The sequence below is a fragment of the Osmerus eperlanus genome, chromosome 6, assembly GCF_963692335.1.
Source record: "Osmerus eperlanus chromosome 6, fOsmEpe2.1, whole genome shotgun sequence".
Taxonomy (NCBI): domain Eukaryota; kingdom Metazoa; phylum Chordata; class Actinopteri; order Osmeriformes; family Osmeridae; genus Osmerus; species Osmerus eperlanus.
In genome coordinates, this window is record NC_085023.1 from 12,558,013 (window position 1) to 12,577,834 (window position 19,822).

The 19,822-nt window shown below is 42.0% G+C and overlaps 1 protein-coding gene across 2 annotated transcripts in view; it reads left to right on the plus strand.

Annotated features, from left to right (window-relative positions):
- Positions 1 to 250: 250 nt before the first annotated feature.
- The window catches only part of hspa12a (heat shock protein 12A), a 31,210-nt gene continuing 11,638 nt past the window's right edge, over positions 251 to 19,822 (plus strand). For both annotated transcript variants that reach the window (XM_062463556.1, XM_062463557.1), the window contains exons 1-7: positions 251 to 610; positions 11,375 to 11,451; positions 11,736 to 11,866; positions 14,808 to 14,994; positions 15,443 to 15,547; positions 15,756 to 15,872; positions 18,043 to 18,214. In XM_062463556.1, coding sequence (XP_062319540.1) covers positions 568 to 610; positions 11,375 to 11,451; positions 11,736 to 11,866; positions 14,808 to 14,994; positions 15,443 to 15,547; positions 15,756 to 15,872; positions 18,043 to 18,214 — 832 coding nt within the window. In that variant the 5' untranslated portion in view covers positions 251 to 567. The remainder of the gene's footprint in view (positions 611 to 11,374; positions 11,452 to 11,735; positions 11,867 to 14,807; positions 14,995 to 15,442; positions 15,548 to 15,755; positions 15,873 to 18,042; positions 18,215 to 19,822) is intronic.

The window sequence follows — 19,822 nt, forward strand, 5'->3', positions numbered from 1 at the left end:
CTATTTGTCCTTAGAGGAGCAATTGATTAAAAACCATACAAACAGTAAAAACACACAATATCACAATATACACAATATCACACAATATCACACAATATCACACAATATCACACAATATCACACAATATCACACAATATCAAAGTAGGTTGACAGTAGGTTGTCTTAAGTTGTGGAATGGGCAACATTTTTGGCCAGACAGCAGTGTGAGTTGATGGGAGGGGCGGGGCGGGACAGAGGGCTACCTAACAATCGGAAAGTCGCAGCTTGAGGTACCAGGCTTCCTTTCTCTGAAGGAGGTGTGGAACGGCCCAACTCGACACAAGCTTAATTCGACTGAATGGGTCAACCCCGCATTGCACCCCTTAAACGAGATTTAGCTGTATCCTATATCTGGAGCCAATAGAAAATAAGTTAATATAAAGGCAAGGGATTTTAATACTAGTAAGTACTGTAGAGGGCTTTTGTTTTTTACATGTTATTCTGAATGACAGTTTCCCAAATAAACAGGGAAAATTGCATGTTTTAGCTGTGTCAGGGAGGGTCGTGGAAAGATAAGACAGCGGGATATGATGACTGAGAAAGAGTCGGCAACAGACAACATAATAGCAGGTAAAATCACTTTTAAGCCTACTCGTAGGCTACTTTGAACATCTACAATTAACTATCATTGTTACGTTGTTGAAGTTGCAGTTGTGAGAATGCGCAAATGCTTTTACTGTTTCGTACATGGGGTTCTTTCAAGGCTAACAATTATGTCGACCTGCATGCACTTGAACACACACAACCAGTCTCTAAAACTGAGACTGGTTGTGTGTTAGTTAAGGTAGTCTACGTCACAAAATTCCAGCATTAGAAATGTAACTGATGAGAATTTGCACTCGGGGTTTGAAAAGTAGATTGCTATGAGATGATGGCTTGATTTGTCGCAGTGTGTGGGCAAGGTAGAACCTCAACAGCAACAGCTATGGTCGTATGAATACAATATGCTTATCACTGTTCATGCTATCGTTTATTAGTTCGTATTGACTTGGTGCCACATTTTTGGGGTGTTTAGAAAAGTAACCGCGGCATATCCTCATAACGGTGCATGGTTTGGTCACATGATCAGTATCATGGGAGAACTGACTCAATGCAGCAAAATTCTGCGTAGCTTCAGCCTCACCACCATCCCAGGTGAAGAGGCATTATGTTTTTCCTTTCTTAGTCTCTCGGCTACGAGGCTACTTCAAACCCCACACACAAGATTGTATGATGCACATGCAGATTAACAATTTTCACATACGGTCTTGTTTCATCCCTGTCAGGTCAGGTTTCTGATTTATATCATGAACGTGAATTACGGTACATTTTTACAAGCCCGTAAAGGAGCGTCTCTTTCTTCTTCAAAGCAGCACATTAGGCACGCCTGATGTAGCGTTGTAGTTGTGGACCGTGTTCCTATGGTTGAAATCCAAAACACATAAAGGACAACTAAAGAAGAAAGAGTAATCTGGTGATCAAAGTTTGGTCTATAGCCTATAGCTACGACTTGCATTTTCTTGTGTCCCGCTTGAGACGTTTCGCTGAGAAGAGGGGGGGGGGGGGGGGGGGGGGGGGTGTCTCATGCCAATTCTGTTGACATCAAAAGTCACACTTCATCTCAGGGTGTTGCGCAAACCTGTTATTTGTCAATAAACTGAGATAGCACCCGGTTGCCAGTAGCCTATGCTAAAATAGTATCATGGTCGTGACGCTGACCATTTGTTTGGAGACATGTTTGTTCAAACATGTTTGTCTGTTCAAACAAATGATGCAGAGATATCGTGCCGTCGTATTTAGTTCTAATGCATGCTTGCCTTACACGTTCCCACGGTGACACTTTGAGGATGCTGATAAAGAGCCCATTGTTAATTTTGAGGCCATAGAGACATGCACAAGGCCTCGCGCGATCCCAAACTAAAACCGATCTCTGGAGACTGATGTCACTATGGAAGGAAACCGCACGTTTCAGCTTTTGACATCCTCGTTGTAAACTCAATGCAAGCTACATAGCTAGGTTGAAAAATACAAACTTAAAGTGATTTACTTTGGGATTTAAAGAACAGTCATGAGAATCGATTACTCAAATGCAGTGGGACTGCTCTGCCTAATCGTTCACAGATGGAATGCTTCCAACCAGTTGTTAAGGCCTCGATTTGAAGAAGGGATAGGAATGGTCTGCCTGTTTCTATCAACTGCATAACCCAAGCCCACCAATCATGATATAACAACTGGACAGAAGCTGACAGCCCTGATTTAGAGGTCCACCCTCCTAGTCACTGTAGAATCGATCCATAGAGAGATGTGAGCTGGTGCAGCATATCTGGACAATAGTGCCTCTATTCCAGGGTGTGGTCACCAGTGTAGGGCACCTTATTGATGCTAGTCAGTCTTTTATTGATCCTGTGGTGATATTTGACATTATAATAGCATGAACACAACAAACTGACAACTACAACAATGCTGAGTTGAATCCTTGAGTCATAAGGAGTGTTTCTTGCCATGAGAGCTCATTACCAGGATTGATTCTTCAAGTGTCTCTTAAGTGTGGTTATAATAACCATGGCATGAGAAATATTGTATTGTCTTTGTTTGGAGTCCTTGTTTCCATGGAGCTGACATAGAAACAACCATCCTGCAACAGGCTTTAAAAAAGATCATTTAACGATCTATAGTAAGCTGCATAGTTGTGCTATCCCTCTTTTCTTTTTAGAACCCCCCCCCCTCCCCCCACCACCACCAGATAATTGATTAGAAAGACCAAAATCAACGACAGCGTCTTGGGATTTCACTGAGTTTGAACGTGGGTCATATAGCCCTGTAAATGTTGAAACAAAGGGAGTGGTGTTCTAAGCCATATGTTCAACATGTTGAAAACAGCGCTTGGGAGGAGAGACAGACACAAAGGGAGGCATGCTCAAAGACTAACATTCTTTGTACTTGATAGAATAAAAATGTTCTTGGCCCATTGTGTTTTCTTTCCAGAAACCAAGACCTGTCACATTGTAGTTATATTATGCTTAAGCAAACAATCTTTGTTATTACCCGTATGTCAAGTCACTGTCACAAGTCTTAGGAATTCCCATTTACTATGTCGACAGGGATATTTAAGAGGTTGGGACTCTTAGGCTTTCATTGTACTCTGCTGTGTTGCAGGGCCCACTGTACAGGCAGGCATCCTCAGCTATGTCCTGCTACTCTCCATCAAGTGTCTTTTTTCACTCCCAAACATGGCTGAAGTCAACTGATGTGTGATGTTTGGGCTTGTTTGTGTCCACGTGTGAAGAGAATGTAGGGTTAATACAAACAACTAAAAGAAAATTAAACAGTTTCTGAAAAAAGGGTTTATTGTTAAAGAGTCCAATGAAGAGTGGAGGAACTGAAGAAGCAGTTAAGAGTGTACTTGACTACTGTAGAATAATAATTGTAATTCTAATATATTGTCTCCTAACTGGGTTTTTAGTAGGCATAGTTAATTAATGTAAAAAAGAAAAAATCACACTTAAGATGGGAGTTCATAGGAATTCTTGTTTTGTTTTTGCTCAAACAAGGTTAGCTTGTGCTAAATATGGTCAAATCACAGAGGTGTGCACTGCACTGTATTGTACATTATTACTGATTCCTATAGCACTGATACTGTGACTACTACTTGATTACTTCATGAGGAACGTCCTAACAGCACAACACAGAGTGTTACATTTCAAGTGCAGTCCACAATACACTGGTGTTTTAACACTATATAGCTAGCTGTTTTAATTTGTTTAAGTGTATTTAAGCAAATCTTCTCACTTCCTTACTTGGTTAGCATTCATATGTGAAAAGCGTGTTGGAGGTGTTTTTTGGAGACAGAAGGGTGAGGTAAAACAGGTGGGGTTTACCATCAGGAGCAATGATTTAAGACCTTAGTCATTAATATTTTAGTTTGAGGTGAACTCAATTACTGTGGGATTGTTTGTGTTTTGTGGAGTTTGAGCCTTGTGCCAGACAGGGAGTTGTCGGTCAACAGTGCAGTTGTCCTAAAAGGTCAGGCACAAATAAGCAGCCATTTAAAGTAAATTCCACAAGTTTAAAATAACAATCTTTATTGTCAACAGACCCCCAAAAAAGAGTGAAACTGAGTCGTGAAAAGAATGTTCCTGCTCTGCATTATGTCATGTCATAGATGTTGCCAATGTTTACTCTTAGGGGGAGGTGCCCTTCCTGTAGAGAGAGTGGGTGGGGCAGGATGAGAAGGTGCTACTCACGTGCTGTCAGATTTAGGTAGGAGCTTGCATGCTTCAGAGCGAAATAAACTAAAAGCAGTGGACAACCATCAGCAGTTTCTTAGATTACCCTTGAGGCTCGTCCTATAAATTCTAAAAACACTGTGCAAAGATGTCTTTCTAAGAAGAAAAAAATACTTTAAAACTTGAATGTACATGAATAGAGAAATGCGTGTAATAAGCACCCAAAAATCCTAATCATTATTGATTTCAGATGTTACCATGGTATGATGAGGTATGTAAAGGTATGTAAAAGCTGTGCTCGTTTACCGGTACTCTTGTAGGTTGTAGTTTCGGTACCTTTCCAACTCTAATCCTGATGCTGACAGTCACCAGGTCTTCCACCTGCCAAAGACATGTTGACAGTATGTACCTTGTGTCTACTGAAGATTTGTGCTCAATACTGTAGATATAATGCATTCACATCAGAGCTTTTATAATTAGTTGTGGTTAGACACTTCACATTGCTGAATGATGCAACAATGCCTGTGAAGGATCTCAGCTGAAATGTAGGTTGGTAAATTATTTAACTGTGTCTGCCCTGAAAAACATCAGGGGCTGCAAAAAGCACGGGAGAGGAAGCAAGACCCTGTTTTACTGGGTAATGCAATGACCATACTCTTAAAAACATGCTTTGAATGTTTTAAATATATGAAAGTATCTTTAAATAAGGAAAGCACCAAAGTCAGGAGTAAAAAACAAACAATTTGAATAATTTCCTTAATAATTAATGAGTTGCAACTGAAATTGTCGACAGCAAGAAAAAAGGTAGGCCTAGTAACACAATGTTTTATTGGACATGATCATGTCACACATACATACAGTGGCTTTATTTTTTAGTATGAGTATCAGGTGGAGGTCGTGTGAACTCTGGAGCAGGTTTTCTTCAAGGACCTCTATGTATTTAGATGCATTTGTCCTGACCAATCTTCCTGTGCCTGCCACTGAGAAGCACCTTTATAGCATGCCGCTGCCACCTCCATGCTTCACCGCAGGGATGATATTAGCCAGGTGATGAGCAGTGCCTGGTGTTCGCCAGACATAGTGCTTGTGGTGCTGCCCAAAGAGTTCAATCAGACCAGAGAATCTTTTTCCACATTCTCAACGGTCCTTTAAATTCCATTTGTCTCTGAGCGAACTGTCACCTGCCTTTTACTCAGGAGTGCTTTCTGTCTTGCCACTCCACAAAGGCCTGATTCATGGAGTGCTGCTGAGATGGTTGTCTTTCCAGCAGGTTTCCCTATCTCTGCAGTGGACTTCTGAATCTCTCTTCGGGTGACTGCTGAATTGCTCCCTGACCAAGGCCCTTCTTGCCCGGTTACACAGTTTGTCCGGACGGCCACATCTAGTAAGAGTCCTGGTGGTTCAACTCATTATGGAGGCCACTGTGCTCCTGGGAACACTCAAAGCTTAAGAAATGGTTTTATACTCACAACCTGATCTATGTCTCACCACAATTGTATCACAGAGGTCTACAGACAGTTGAACTTGAACTTCATTGCTTGGTTCTTGTTCTAATTCACGGTGTGAATTGTGGGACCTTATGTGTGCGTTTGTAAAATATGTCCCATCTGTTCAATTAGCCATACTTGGATTCCAATCTAATTTGAGACACATCTCAGGGATAAATAAAGCAAACAGGAGGGTTTTGACTACAATTTGGAGTGCCAAAGGAAAGGGTCTGAATACTTATGTAAATGAGAGATTTCAGTTTGAGATTTTTCAGTAATGGGCATAAATGGCAATTCAAGCCATTTACAAACACAATAAAATGTGTTAAAAGTGAAGGGGTCTGAACACTTTCTTAAGCTACTCTATAATGCAAGAACACTCAAAGTCATCAAATAATGGTTTTGAATGTGTCGGCGAATCTTTCATAACAACAATGGCATCTATTTACATCTGCTTTGCGTCAAAGTGAATTGTCTACTATCAGACACTATTTTTGTGAGGTTTTTGTTTTTGTATCAGGGAATAGAGTAGACAGGCAGGAAGGAAGACCATTGTTCATTTGAGAGGTTTGAGGAATTTCCCCAATGTGACCTAATCACACTGCCCTCCCAGGGAACTTGTCTTACTCTTCCTTTCTTTCAAACCTCTCTCACCATTGTTCCTAGTCATAGTGGTCCACAAACTGGGGTCTATCTATGTAGTTCAAAGTTGGTACTGAATGTCTGTTTCGGTGTGTTGAAAGTATGCATTCATATGGTAAGAAAGACTCCCTTCATATAGTTCAGCAAAACATGTAAATCATTTTGGTCTGTTTTACAGGCAGTTTCCGAACCATATTCACCCTATACCAACCCATAAACATACATTACCCCAGTTCTCTCAATATTACTATCGACGGGTCACAAAGGCACTCGGAAATAACATTCATGCCCTCTGGCTTCAACACTGGCCACTGAAACCTTTAGAAAATTATTAGAAAAATATCTAAGACCATTTTTCCAAACGCAACAAAGCAGGGGAAACAGTGTGCATTTGTGTGCCACTCTTCTTACGGCAGAGCCCAAAGTGGAGAGCCACCTCCGAGACCCAGGGACACAATCATAGCCTTGTTTCAAACCCTCCCCACACAGGTAGCTGATGCAGTGCTGTCAATATGTCCTCCCAATTTATTTTCACATGGATCTGGACCGAGACCTCCCTCTGAACCACCCAGTGGGGTGCCTTGCCTGTAGCGGGGAGACGTTTATTTCACTTCGCAGCAGTTGAGCAGATGTCTACTCCCCATCACATACACATAGACACGCCCTCCATCCCAGTGTCCTCAGCTAGGAGGACACCTGATATACCAGGCCACAAGGAGACTCACCCACGCTCACAGGAGGGCTTTCACAGGCTCGGGGGGGAAACCTTATGGCTTCTGCATATGCAACTCAATTACCTTCACACTGTTGCTTCTGTCCTTCTTCTTCACTCATCACTATTTACAATAGCATGCCATGCACCATACAGTTGTAAATCCTCAGCCTACAGTAGGTGTTATTAAATGTAAATTCATTTAAACTCTACATGACAAGTACTGCTGACTTCAGACGAATCAGATGATCACACAAATCGAGGGGTACGACTGTTCATAAGTTGAATGATACAGAGGTAGATTTTGTCCATCTGCAGTGGCATCTTCAACCAGTGAGGCATTACTATGCTGATCTAATAGAAGGCAGTGTAGTTCTGTGGTAATCGGGTTACTCTCCATTCAATTCTGCAGAAGTTGTATTTCTGTCTGATCTGCACATTTCCCAGAGTGGGGATATCATTTGACGGCAAACTGCAGACACCGATATATAGGTTTATAGATTAGGGAATGCTAGGTGTAGTATTTTATCAGCGTGTCTGCCTTTTTACTCTCAGCTGGTGTGTTATTGGAAATATCTGCTTAGACTGTATATGGACTTTCTTATTTCCTTGCTGGTAAATATTTGTATGCATGTGTTATATTCATTTGATCTTTTTTAAGTGTAAATAGTTTTATTTGTTATTTTTATTATGTATTTTTGGATACTTGTATATTTAATTAATAGCTTAGTTAATGCCCATGGTACTAACACAATACAAATTCTAGCTACAGGCCTGTGTTGACATTTTCTCTGGAGTGTCATGCCAAATTCTTGTTTTGCATTTGAACAGCTCCCACCCTACTCATCTGTGAAGAAGAGAAACACCTCTAGCATTCCTGGAATAATGTCAATAGTGTGTACTGTACATTACAGGAGAATTGTCTCAAGTGTTGTACGCCTGTGTGTGTGCATCCTTGGGAGTGTGTGTTTGAAGTGAAAATGCGTGTGTTGTGGGTACGCACTTCGAACGGTGCTAGAAACCATTGGCTGGCCTCAGCTGTTGTCAGTCTGCTTCCCTGTGCTGTGCCTGGGCAGATGGCCAGCTGGATGCAGTTGAGATAGAGGGAGGGGAAGAGAGGTGGCCTCTCTCTGTGTGTGTGTCTCTGTCTCTCTCTGTGTGTCTCTCTCCCTCTATGGCTCTCTTTCTCGCTCCTACAGACCCAATCTGACTGCGCGCTGTGCTGCAGCTTGGCATGAATGGAACCTCTGATGGGGGAAGAAATGGGACATTCACTCCAAAAGAGAGCCGCCACAAACTCATTTCTCTTTCCCTTCCATGAATGTGGCCCTTTGAATGGGGATTTATTTTGTGGTGCCACTGAGTATTTGTGGCAGTAAATTGAATAGGGCATCTCTTTGCCTTTGTAGGTGTCAATTAATGCCATACATTATCGACATTATCGACATGCTGTCGACAGTGCTTCAACTCTTTTTAAAAGCAACGAAAGTCAAACATTTGGTTAATTTTGTCCCGCGTACAAATTAAAATCAATCTCCTTAAAATGCCCTCTATCCTCATACAAAAAATGTGGCAGTTTGTTTTCCTTTAAGGAATGAAAATCGGGGAAAAATGTGAAGGACGTGGTATGGCATCCATTTGATTTCATCCTCATGCTTTTGAGTCTGCATTGAAAAGGTGATGCGAGCCCAGCTGCTTGGAATGAAATTTAAGTCTAGTGAGAGGTGTTGTCATTTTTGTTTCAACTGTTTCCGGGCCTCGACTTCAACTTGATTAGCAGCTTTATAATGACCTTCCAGGCAGTTAGAGAGATGCTTAGTGAATGCTTAGACACAGAATAAGGGCATTTACGTAAGTGGCACTAGTCAGTTATAGGGTCCCATCCTTGCTGTTCACATTCAATATCAGGAAAGATTAGCCAGGAACCATTATGTGCTAACAATGTACATGTGGTTATCTTCTCTGTATTGATACATTTTTAGCAGGTGTGATGCTAATGTCTTACCCAATTAACTCTGCTGATTTAAGTAATGACCGTACAGAGAGAGAAGTGTTTATGATGTCAGTCGAATGTTCAATAAAGTCCAATACTTTGTTGTCTTTAGACCTGGTGAACCCTTTGTGTCCAAAATTTAATAGAATTTCCATTCTACCGTAGAACTTTGTTTCCATGGGGTGTCTGTGGTTCACACCATAAATGCAGCTTTCTGGACTATTCATATTCTGACTATTTTCATAATTCTCAGGTGGTGGTTTGTTACTCTATGTCTTTGAAGTGGTTATCAATCTACTGTACCATTGTAGCCTGAGGTCTGCGTTCCCAGTGTATTAAACCATGTCTTGACATCTGCACAGAGAAGCTTACACATTCAGAGCTGTCTAGGGAAAAGCAGGAATGTGAAGAGAACAGGATGTTATAGCTTCTTCTGTAGAAAAGAGAGGAAATTCTGTCTTTAAAGGGAATCTGGATGCCTTTTTATTCTTGTCTTCCATTCACTTGTTCATGTAGGCATTTTACATGATAAACACATACTGGCTGTCGGCTAATGCTGTTACTGCCTGGTTTATAAATCCAACTTTTTCAAACCTTAAAAGACACAAGACATTTTTTTGCTGTTAGGCCTATCAGAATTGTGTGGAGAAGCTGTGGCGTTTGACCCCTGCTGCTTCCTGTTAGAATGTGTAGTAGAACATTCCAGGACCACTCCATTTGATTGGGAGAAAAGGGAGGGGCCAAGGAAACAGGATACTCTATCTTTGGCTTGATCGCTAAGTACTGTTTGCGGTGGCTGAATGATCTTATAATTGTTTGCGCTCCAATAACAATTGAATATGCTGACAGGATGCATGGACTTGATGAGGTCTTAAGAGATATTTTGTCTGTTTGAAAATGTTGATATATAGTAGTAATATGGTGAATTTGAGTCAACTTTAAATTGATCTTTTACATTTAGTCATTTAGCAGACGCTCTTATCCAGAGCGACTTACAGTAAGTACAGGGACATTCCCCCCGAGGCAAGTAGGGTGAAGTGCCTTGCCCAAGGACACAACGTTATGTGCCACGGCCGGGAGTCGAACCCAAAACCTTCTGATTACTAGCCCGATTCCCTAACTGCTCAGCCATCTGACCCCCTAGACCACACGACAACACTGTGACAACGACGTTGTCTATCCATATGTAGCCTGAAGTGATATATTTGTGTTTACTTTGCAGTGAATTATGAAATGAAAAGTGAAAGGTTTTCAATTCATCGTTATAGTAGCCTTTGAGCTTGTACCAAAAACACAAAGCCATATCTATAGGTTTGACCTTGCAGAGTCATATGTTGTACACAGTGTGCAGGACCGTGTGCCGGATGTCTTGTATAATATATTACTAACCACCGAAAACCAACACTTGATTTACTTCCACTTCTTTTTTCTTTGTCCTTCTACAACATAATTTTGTACTTTCCTTACAAAACTTCCTGAAAAAGTTCTCCAACATAGACAAATCAATTGTCAGATAAACCTTTTTAGTGACATTTAATAACTGGAAGTCAATAAACCCTACACTTAACAATTTTCATTTTCAAACATATTTGCCTAGTAAACAAAATGTTTTAAAAGAAATGCTGACGCAACCATTGAACAACATGAGCATTTATAGCTCAATTGCTCTGTCCTGAAACACATTTACCACTAGAGAAATTATTTTACTCCTCCACTCCTGATTAGATTTTTTATTGTTCTTTTTTGATATAAGAAGTCAAGGTTGTAGGGGCCATTTTAGAATAGTGTGGGATGGGTTGAAGAAAATGTCTATCCACAGGTGGTCTGGTAATTCAGCACCATAATTGCCTGGCAAAGTACATTTTGGGTCTTCAGACCACTCATCCGCTCTGTGGGGGTTGACGACAGAAAAGAACGATCAACGTGGAAAAACAGACATATAACGTGATATCCCGTCGAGAAACAATCCTCCCCAGGCACTTACGATACGTTTAGGGAATGGCATTACTGTGCATCTTCAGAGAACCTTTTTCACACATGCTATTAAGTCAAGCTAAAGAAGATGATGCTGCCAAATGGACAGATTCAATCTTTATTGAATTGAAATGTCAGTGTTTAAGAAGCAGGTGTGCCAGACGTATTGCTGTCAACGAGTGATAAAAGTTGTTAGGAATTGGATTGTTGATTTTTAAAAATTAACTGTTTTTTCAGAATTCTTGGTGCTGCTGTATGAAATGAAGTTTCTCTTGGCTTGTGGAACTTCTTAAAGAGTGATCTCTCTTTGTCTCTCCTCAGATGCAATGGCAACTCCGTCTCCGGCCAAGAGTATGGGTGACCCTGGCATCACCCCGCTGTCCCCCTCACACATTCAGGTAATGCTGTGGACTTGTGTTGTTATTTCTCTTTCAGATTGGTTTGGTTTCAGCTTTTGAAGTTGGATTTTATTTACACTTTACAGATTGAATTTGTATCACTCTTTATGCAGTGCTGTTGTAATTGCTTAAAATTGTACAATGATAGCAGATTTGTTCCAATTACAATTGCTTAGTGGAAAAGGCTATGTTTCTTATGTAGTTTAATTAATCTAGTGCCCAGCATTCAAAGTTAAATATCACCAATGTTCTCACCAGTCTATCCCATGTTCTCTCCCTCATAGCAAAATGACACAGACCCAGATGCCCATACAGGGCCCTCCTTCGTGGTGGTGGTTGCTATCGACTTTGGCACCACATCCAGCGGCTACGCTTATGCCTTCACCAACGAGCCAGAGTGTATTCACACCATGAGGTGAGCCAACGCTGCATTGCAGTCACTGGTCCAAACAGAGTGAGAGACTCAAAGGAGGGAGGGAGATGCCGGTGCTCTCAGATCAGGCTATACTGTTGCAGGACCTCTGTCAATACTGTTGTTGGCGACGGAAATATAGGAGTGAATATGCAGAGGTGATACAGTGTTTTATTGTTTGCTTCCATCAAAATCGAAATAGCTGTGCCACAGGATGCTAAATAGACACAGATGCAAATAAGTGCTGCATTCTTCCCTTTGATTGGATGCACGCAGACTGACGTTTAAAGCTATAAATTAATTTCAATATCAGAGAAACTGTGTTAGCTCCCTCTGACTATTTATCTGCTTCATTGGCATCTATCATGTCCGAATGGCCCAGGACCACTCAGTGTAATGACCCGTCAGTGATGGGACTGACTGGTTCACTGCTCTGGGGTGCAATCACCCTTGGGAACTCATCTGGGCACCACTAGGAGATTCCCCTATTGATAACTGTAGGATAGTCAAACTACTGAAGTTGGTATAGACTTGGGTGAGGTTAGGTTCAGTGGTAAGTTAGTTGAGGGGATGTTGATTGTCAGTTAATAATGTATAGCATGGGGGTGACCCTCAAAATGGTCGGCTTGTAAAATGAACCAAAGTGCAGTTCGGTGTGTTTAGATAATGGGACAAGTCGTCTCACACACACATACACAGGCACACACACAGACACACGTACCAGGCACCCCAACGTTTACCTCTTCAACATTCCCTACTGACTGACAGGTGTTTATGTTATATCCGTCGCATGTTTTTTTCTGGGAGGCACTATCTTGACGATGACTTTGAAATAGCAGTGTTGTTGAGTTTTTATTTGCCAAACCAGTTGGTTGGGTGATAATTACCAATCTCTTGTGAAGGGTCTGTTTTGAAAGCCCTTGATACAAGGTCAGCGTTAAAAATCTCTTCTCTCTTCATCAACTTATGTATGAATAAGATGTAGGAATCTTCATACACACCATCGCTAATCATTTGAAATGCTTTTGTTTTAAAATAACATGCTCAAACTAACAACTAACCTTGACACAAAGATACTTTAGGTGTTTATAAAGTGCTAGTTTAAGCTTCCAGCATCTGTCTTGAAAGAAATAAACAGGGTTCATCCAGGTACTGTGAACTTTCATTTGCCAAGAAACAGACATCTGTTGCTATGAAGTTCAGCCATCAGATACAAGTTGAGTAAGGTATTTGTACTATTGCTACCAGACCTCCAAGCAAAATTGCCCTCGGAGCCCTGAGGTTATTTCTTTTGGATTGAGCCATCTGCCTTCCAAATCCTTACGCAAACAAATACTTCTTGGAATATCAAAATGGATTGAGCAACTTGGCTTTGCTTCAAGGGAGTCTTTGTAATTGTTCACCCATAAAGATTTGATATGAACCTTCAAACCGAAAAATAAAAGTTGTTTACTTTTAAACATTTGTAAAGATGGACTCTCAACTAATTGCACTGGCTCACATGACTGTTTCGATCTAAGTTTATCGCCCTGTGATAATTACAAAAGTACAAAAAGTATTTTCTTTTTCTTTTGAGGCACAAGTACATTTTAATATTGTGTGGTTCAACACATTTCTTCAAGATCATTGACACCATGCTAGCACCTTGGAGTGACTATATCGCCAAGCTAGAGGTACTCACTCTATTTTGGATTGGATTTTACGGCTCAACACATCCTAGAGTCAAACTTATCCTCTCATCGGAAAGTACTGGGTGCATTGACAGTGAATGTCGGCCAGACACTCTTCTCTATAGACATGGACATTAGCATTCACCAGCTGTCCTCACTGATGCGGGCCCCACACATTGGTTCAGGAATCCAATTGCATAGCAAAACTCTCCAACTATTGAAAACCCAACCAGAGTTGTAAACAGCTATTCAGAAATAGCAATATCTTCGTTCAAGACTCACACGCAGGTTTTTCGACGATAAAATGTAAAAATGACATTTAACCCAGAACTCCAAATTCCAGAAGTTTGGTACATTTTGCATTAGCTCCCATTAGGCCACTAAAATAGTTGACCCAAGGCTTTTTACATCAAAGCCCTTCCAGCCAGAGTGTAGTCTTACTGCCTTGACTCACAGAGAAAGGAAATACAAAATTTAAATCCTCTCACTCTCTTTAGTTCATATTTAAGTGAACTCATGTGAAGAATTTAAAACCCCTCACTGATCAGCGCAGGTCAAGGTGAGTCAGTAACACTTTACTTTGCATAGCAGCTGCATAAATCAAAGCCATCCATTTTTGCTTTACCACATTCTTGGGAGGCTGATGATGATAATATGTCTTGAATCACATTTAGCCTCTGTAGAATAATTTTGAATTTTAATTCAAGCATTGGCCTTCTGGATCAATTAATGTGAACTAGGATCAAGATGCGTGTGTGTTTATTTGAGAAAATGTTATTTGCATAGATACAAGCAATACATTATCTTGTCATGATTCAGATTACCCCATTTTCCCGATAGTGACTTCCAAAAATATCCAAATGGGTTCCTCACAGCAGGCCACCCTCTGTAACATGGCTTCACAATCCCATAATGCACATATCATTCTCATCTCTCAGGGATGGAACCCAGGCTAATTTTAGTTACAGTAATCTTCATTTGCCTACATTTAAATTTAGCACAATTAGCCTAGAGGTGAACAATACATTGTACAAATGTTTCCATGATAATTAAAAGACTAACAAGGGACTGGTGAAGAAGGTTGGATTGTGCGTGTTTGACCTTGAGTGATCTGTGTGGACATTCTGTGTCAAGATAGACACTGAATATTGATGCTACAGTATCTGCAAATGCATGAATTTGGAGTTGTAGTTAATATATTATTTGGTTCCAATCATAGTTGTACTGTCTGAAATGTTACCAGATTTATGATATGAATTGCTGGTCACTCCTAGACGCTGGGAAGGCGGTGACCCAGGTGTGTCCAATCAGAAGACCCCTACCACCATCCTGCTAACTCCAGACAGGAAGTTCCACAGTTTTGGCTATGCAGCACGTGACACCTATCACGACCTGGACCCCATCGAGTCCAAGCAATGGCTCTACCTAGAGAAGTTCAAAATGAAACTTCACACCACTGCAGTAAGGACACACACCGTTTTTTACACACCCATTGGATACACACCTGCCCCTTCCACACCACACACACCCTATTTAGGGCTTAAGGTCAACCCTAGTGTCTTCTAGCAAACACAGAGGATTACACAAACACACACACATTTTCCTCATTACTCTGCAACCGTCTGTCCTTGTGCTAGGTGAGCAACTTGGCTGCCCTAAGCTGACTTTGCAGAAAACTTGAAATCCTCTGCCCCTTCTTCTCTGCCAAAGCCAATACTGCCAGCAACTTTTGGTTCAGCCCACCCTTTCTGCATACATAGACATAATGTGGATGGACTGGTGCACCTCATCAGCCCGGGCAATATAGCTGTTCATCATCAGTCCATGTCTGTGTGGTGTTGTAATTAAGACATGTACAGCAGATGAGGATTAAATTAATTTCTGTTTTCTTTTTCCCCCCCCCAATCAGAATCTCTCCATTGACACAGACCTCCATGCAGCCAACGGGAAGAGAGTAAAAGCTCTGGATATATTTGCGTACGCTCTGGCGTTCTTCAAGGAGCAGGCCCTAAAGGTAGCGTGAGGACATCTTTGATAACAGTATTGTAGCCAATGGTTTTATTTCCCATTGGGCTAACCTTGTCAACGCATACAGGAGGAGGCAAAAGGTAGTATTTCAAATGTTTAGATACTCGCGCCTAGATTCTAGAATGTGCCATTGGAGAATGGGATGGTTAAGGAGAGTCGAGATTAAATGCCATGTTGGATTTGGTGCCCGGCAGGAGTTGAGTGACCAGTCGGGCGGAGAGTTTGACAACAACGACGTGAGATGGGTCATCACTGTCCCAGCCATCTGGAAGATGCCAGCTAAGCAGTTCATGAGAGAGGCTGCCTACAAGGTACTATGGCCTCTGTAAAAGGCGACGGACAGACACATACGCACACTCAAACACATACACACAGCATTAGCATGAAAACAAACTCACACGCACACGTACACTATTCCAGTACGGAGTGCACACTTACAAAGAGACACCAAAACACACTTGACATAGGTCCTCTTTTACATCATAACACGTCCATAGCTTTATGAAAGGCATTACTTTCCTCTCTCAACATTGATTTCAAAGGCTTCTTTCGCAACTAAAGTGTCCTTAGCTTCGACATGATGCAACTCCCCGTCTTCACCCCTCACCTGCTCCCCAGAAGGCTCAGCCCCCAGCTGTTTGTCTGAGGTACTGCAGGTGCTGAGCATTTAGTGATGACTGGGCGTGATTATGTTTTCGGCCCTGTCTGCCACCGCTGCTGCTGCTGTAATGTATTGCAGAGGAGAGAGAGGAGTGGAGGTTCTGGAGCTGCAGTGCCCAAAAGTGTTCCATCCCCCACTGCCAACACACGTGCGCGAGCACACACACACACAGAAACATGCACATACAAATACCGAGACCCACGCACAATCTCACACTTACACACACATGCTCCCTTACACACACACGCACACGCATGGATGTGTGACTGTGCCTCGGCAGAGTCACACTGACCTACAGACAGCGGTAGGGGACAGGGAGAGGGGTGTCGGTGCCAAGACAGCAAATCTGTACTCGACTGGTAGAGAATGCTTGCTGTTTAATAAGACAAAGATGTTATTAGCGAGGACTGCACATTTAGCACCGTAGAGGAATACATATACGACAACAAAAACATCTCAGTTAGTGCAATCCCATGATGAAAGCTGTTATCAACGGCACCACATGGCTAAAGTGGCAGTGTGACGATGAGCTCTTTGCTCCACAGAGCCACGACGGGCTGTAGCTGATGCGTGTCAGAGAGCGCAGGCTCGATAGGTGTGGTGCCCCCACGTCGAGGAGCGTCTGTGAGGCAGGGCGTCTGTGAGGCAGGGCGTCTGTGAGGCGTCTGTGTGTGTGTGCGGGCGGGCGAGCCTGTGTGCACGTGGGGGCGAGGGGCCGCGCATTAGTATGTGCAGGAGAGAGTCACATGGGTGTGGCTGTCTGCCTGTGAGTCTGCCGTCTGGTAAAGACCGCACTCTGCAAGGAACAAGAAGGAGGGGCTGGAACAGAGGGAGATTAGCGGAGGGAGAGAGGGGACAGAGACAATAGGGAAGACGCACGAAGGAGATTAAAGATGTGTGTGCGGGGTGTGGAGAAGGGGAGATGGAGGGATGTGAGAAGAGGTGGAATGATGGAGGACAGAGGGGAGAGACGCAGAGGAGAGAAGGCTCTTTTATCGACTCGGATCATCTGATATCTGCAGTGGGGATAGAAGCATGGAGGTGGGGTGTGGGTGGGTGGGGGGGGGTTAAGTGCGCATCTGCAGTGACTCAGCATCCTCTGGCTGCGATCATTAATATTCATAAAAGGGAAGAATGAGGGAGGAGAGGACTGTCCCCACCCACTTCCCTCTCCTCCTCTGTCACACGTCACGGATCTCACTGGGGACTAGGAAGGAATTCTCAGCCTCTCTGAAAGGGATGGGCCCCTTCATAGGCTGCAAAGCAGCAGAACGCAAACTGCCATCTAGCATCATGACATTCCTGATACCGGCCCAGCACACTACAAAAGCATTAGATGTCATAGTAGTCGAGTATAGTGGTGGTCAAAATTGTGTAATATAGCAGCTTTTGGGATTTACTTAAATGTTTGGATTAGGTGATTTATTACTGGTGTAATTTCCTGTTGATGGGACGTGGCCAAAGTTCTGCACTTCTCCTCAGGCTATTTTTCATTTTGTCATTTAGGAGGACAATAACTTATGCTTGTTATTACAGTAATCATATTTTCAATGAACGATTCCCTTTGAGCTGCATATTGTCTTTCGGCCATGTGGTGATGATGAAGGGTAATTAGTGTGAATGGGAAACAAAAGGTTATTTCTCCATAGTTACGACCATGTGGGCCAGCACACTTCAAATCGTAGGTCGCCTTTAGTCTTGGAATGGCTGACATTATACATTGTTCACTGGGGGCTCTTCCTACTTCCGTTACTGTCATTATGAACTACATTGTGTGAAGAGCTAAAAACATGTACTTCCTGTATTCTGCTCTCCTCTAGTCTGGTCTGGTCTCCCGTGAAAACCCAGAGCAGCTGATCATTGCCCTTGAGCCAGAGGCAGCATCAATCTACTGCCGCAAACTCCGCCTTCACCAGATGGTTGACATCAGCTCTCGGACAACCCAGAATGGCTTCAGCCCCACTGAAAATGTGGGGGCGGCAATGACCCAGGGTAAATCCCGCCCACAATGCAGCATAGGCCAATGAGGTCACTACTGCACCATCCCTCATTTTTTACATTCCATATATGTTGCATTTTTGTCTTTCAAACTAATCTTGATTGGTTGTTTGTCAGTAACCTTCAAATCAATGCTAAATGTATTCAATATTTGTTTTCTAATGGTCCAATTAGCTTGGAAGGAAACCAAGGTAATAGTTGGTAGTAGCACCCAACACAGAACGTAAGACACTGTGATTGGTATAGCTCTACTTTTATTTTATGCTCTACAGTGAGTATTGTGCTATGATTTTATCAGTTCATGTCAGTTAACATCACAATGTGAACATGTATCAGAGTGTCAGGAATATTTCTGTTAAGCAAATTCTTTTATCTATTGATGCTTTTCTCTATATTTTTTCCCTCCAAACTAAGGTACCCCAAGTCCTGGTAAATGGTCATTTTAATTCAGACACCCGTTGCATGAACAAGAGGGATTCCTGACCTGTTGAATCCTTTATGTTATTCCCCACATTCCCCTCTTAGTTTGCTGTTGCTTCTTGTTCATAAAGTAAGATGTTTAAAATTGCATCTTCATCGGATGACATTTGATGTGTTGGACATAATACATTTGAGAAATGGTATCATTCTTTTGCAAACGTACACGCAATAAAGACCATACCTATACTAAATACCAAAAGGTATTTCAAACATGCATTTAGGTAGATACGTCTTATGTAAAAATTGTTTGAGCCTCAGCTGAAATGAAATCCTATACATTTACAAGCATGTGAAGCAGCGATGGCAAATTACCTCATCCTTCACTTTTTCGCACGACACTCTTTTTTATTGAAAACAGTTCTGTTCTACACCAATGATCTAAAGGAGAGATTGAGAAGGACGCTCCCCTTCAGTCTCTTCAGTCCCTTCAGGCTGATTGTACAGGAATGTGACTGAATAGCATTCACAGTCTGGCATTCAGTTGTAGACAGACTTCTGCAGAATATTTTCTAGTTCTGAAGAGGTCAAAGCTTCACACAGTAAATGAAGGTTCCTCTTTGTCCCTCTGAGATTGACGGATTGCATTGTATTCTATTTGATTCTTTTTTTCTATTGATGGAAGACATATATTTATTGGGAAGTGTTACATGTAGGTAGTATTGTGTAATGTATTTCCATTTGGTCTCTTGGGTAGTGAATATCTTAGCACTCAAAAGAACTTCACAAGATACTGTTTGCATTGACCGTTGAGATTGGAAGGACTGTGCACTGAATAAGCACAGGAGGAACTACTTGAAGTGATAAGACTGATTGAAATGTCATTATCTCAAGCTAGTAGTAAGTATAACACTGGCTCGTTTAGGACAGAAAACTGTTGCCTAAACTTTGATTGAAAATTTATATTTTTTTTCTCGCATAAAAACACACATGAATACATGTGTACTTCACAGCCAGTGGGTGACAGTGTACTGGTTTGGTGCTGTGCTTATGTTTCACCATGCTAATCGGATGTTCTTGCAGCGCTAGGGGCTATTAGTGTATCTTCAAAGCAGATGGCCTCGCATGTTTTTACTTTATGGACTTTTTAATGACCTGGTTCAGACAGCTTTTGAGTGCAGAGGT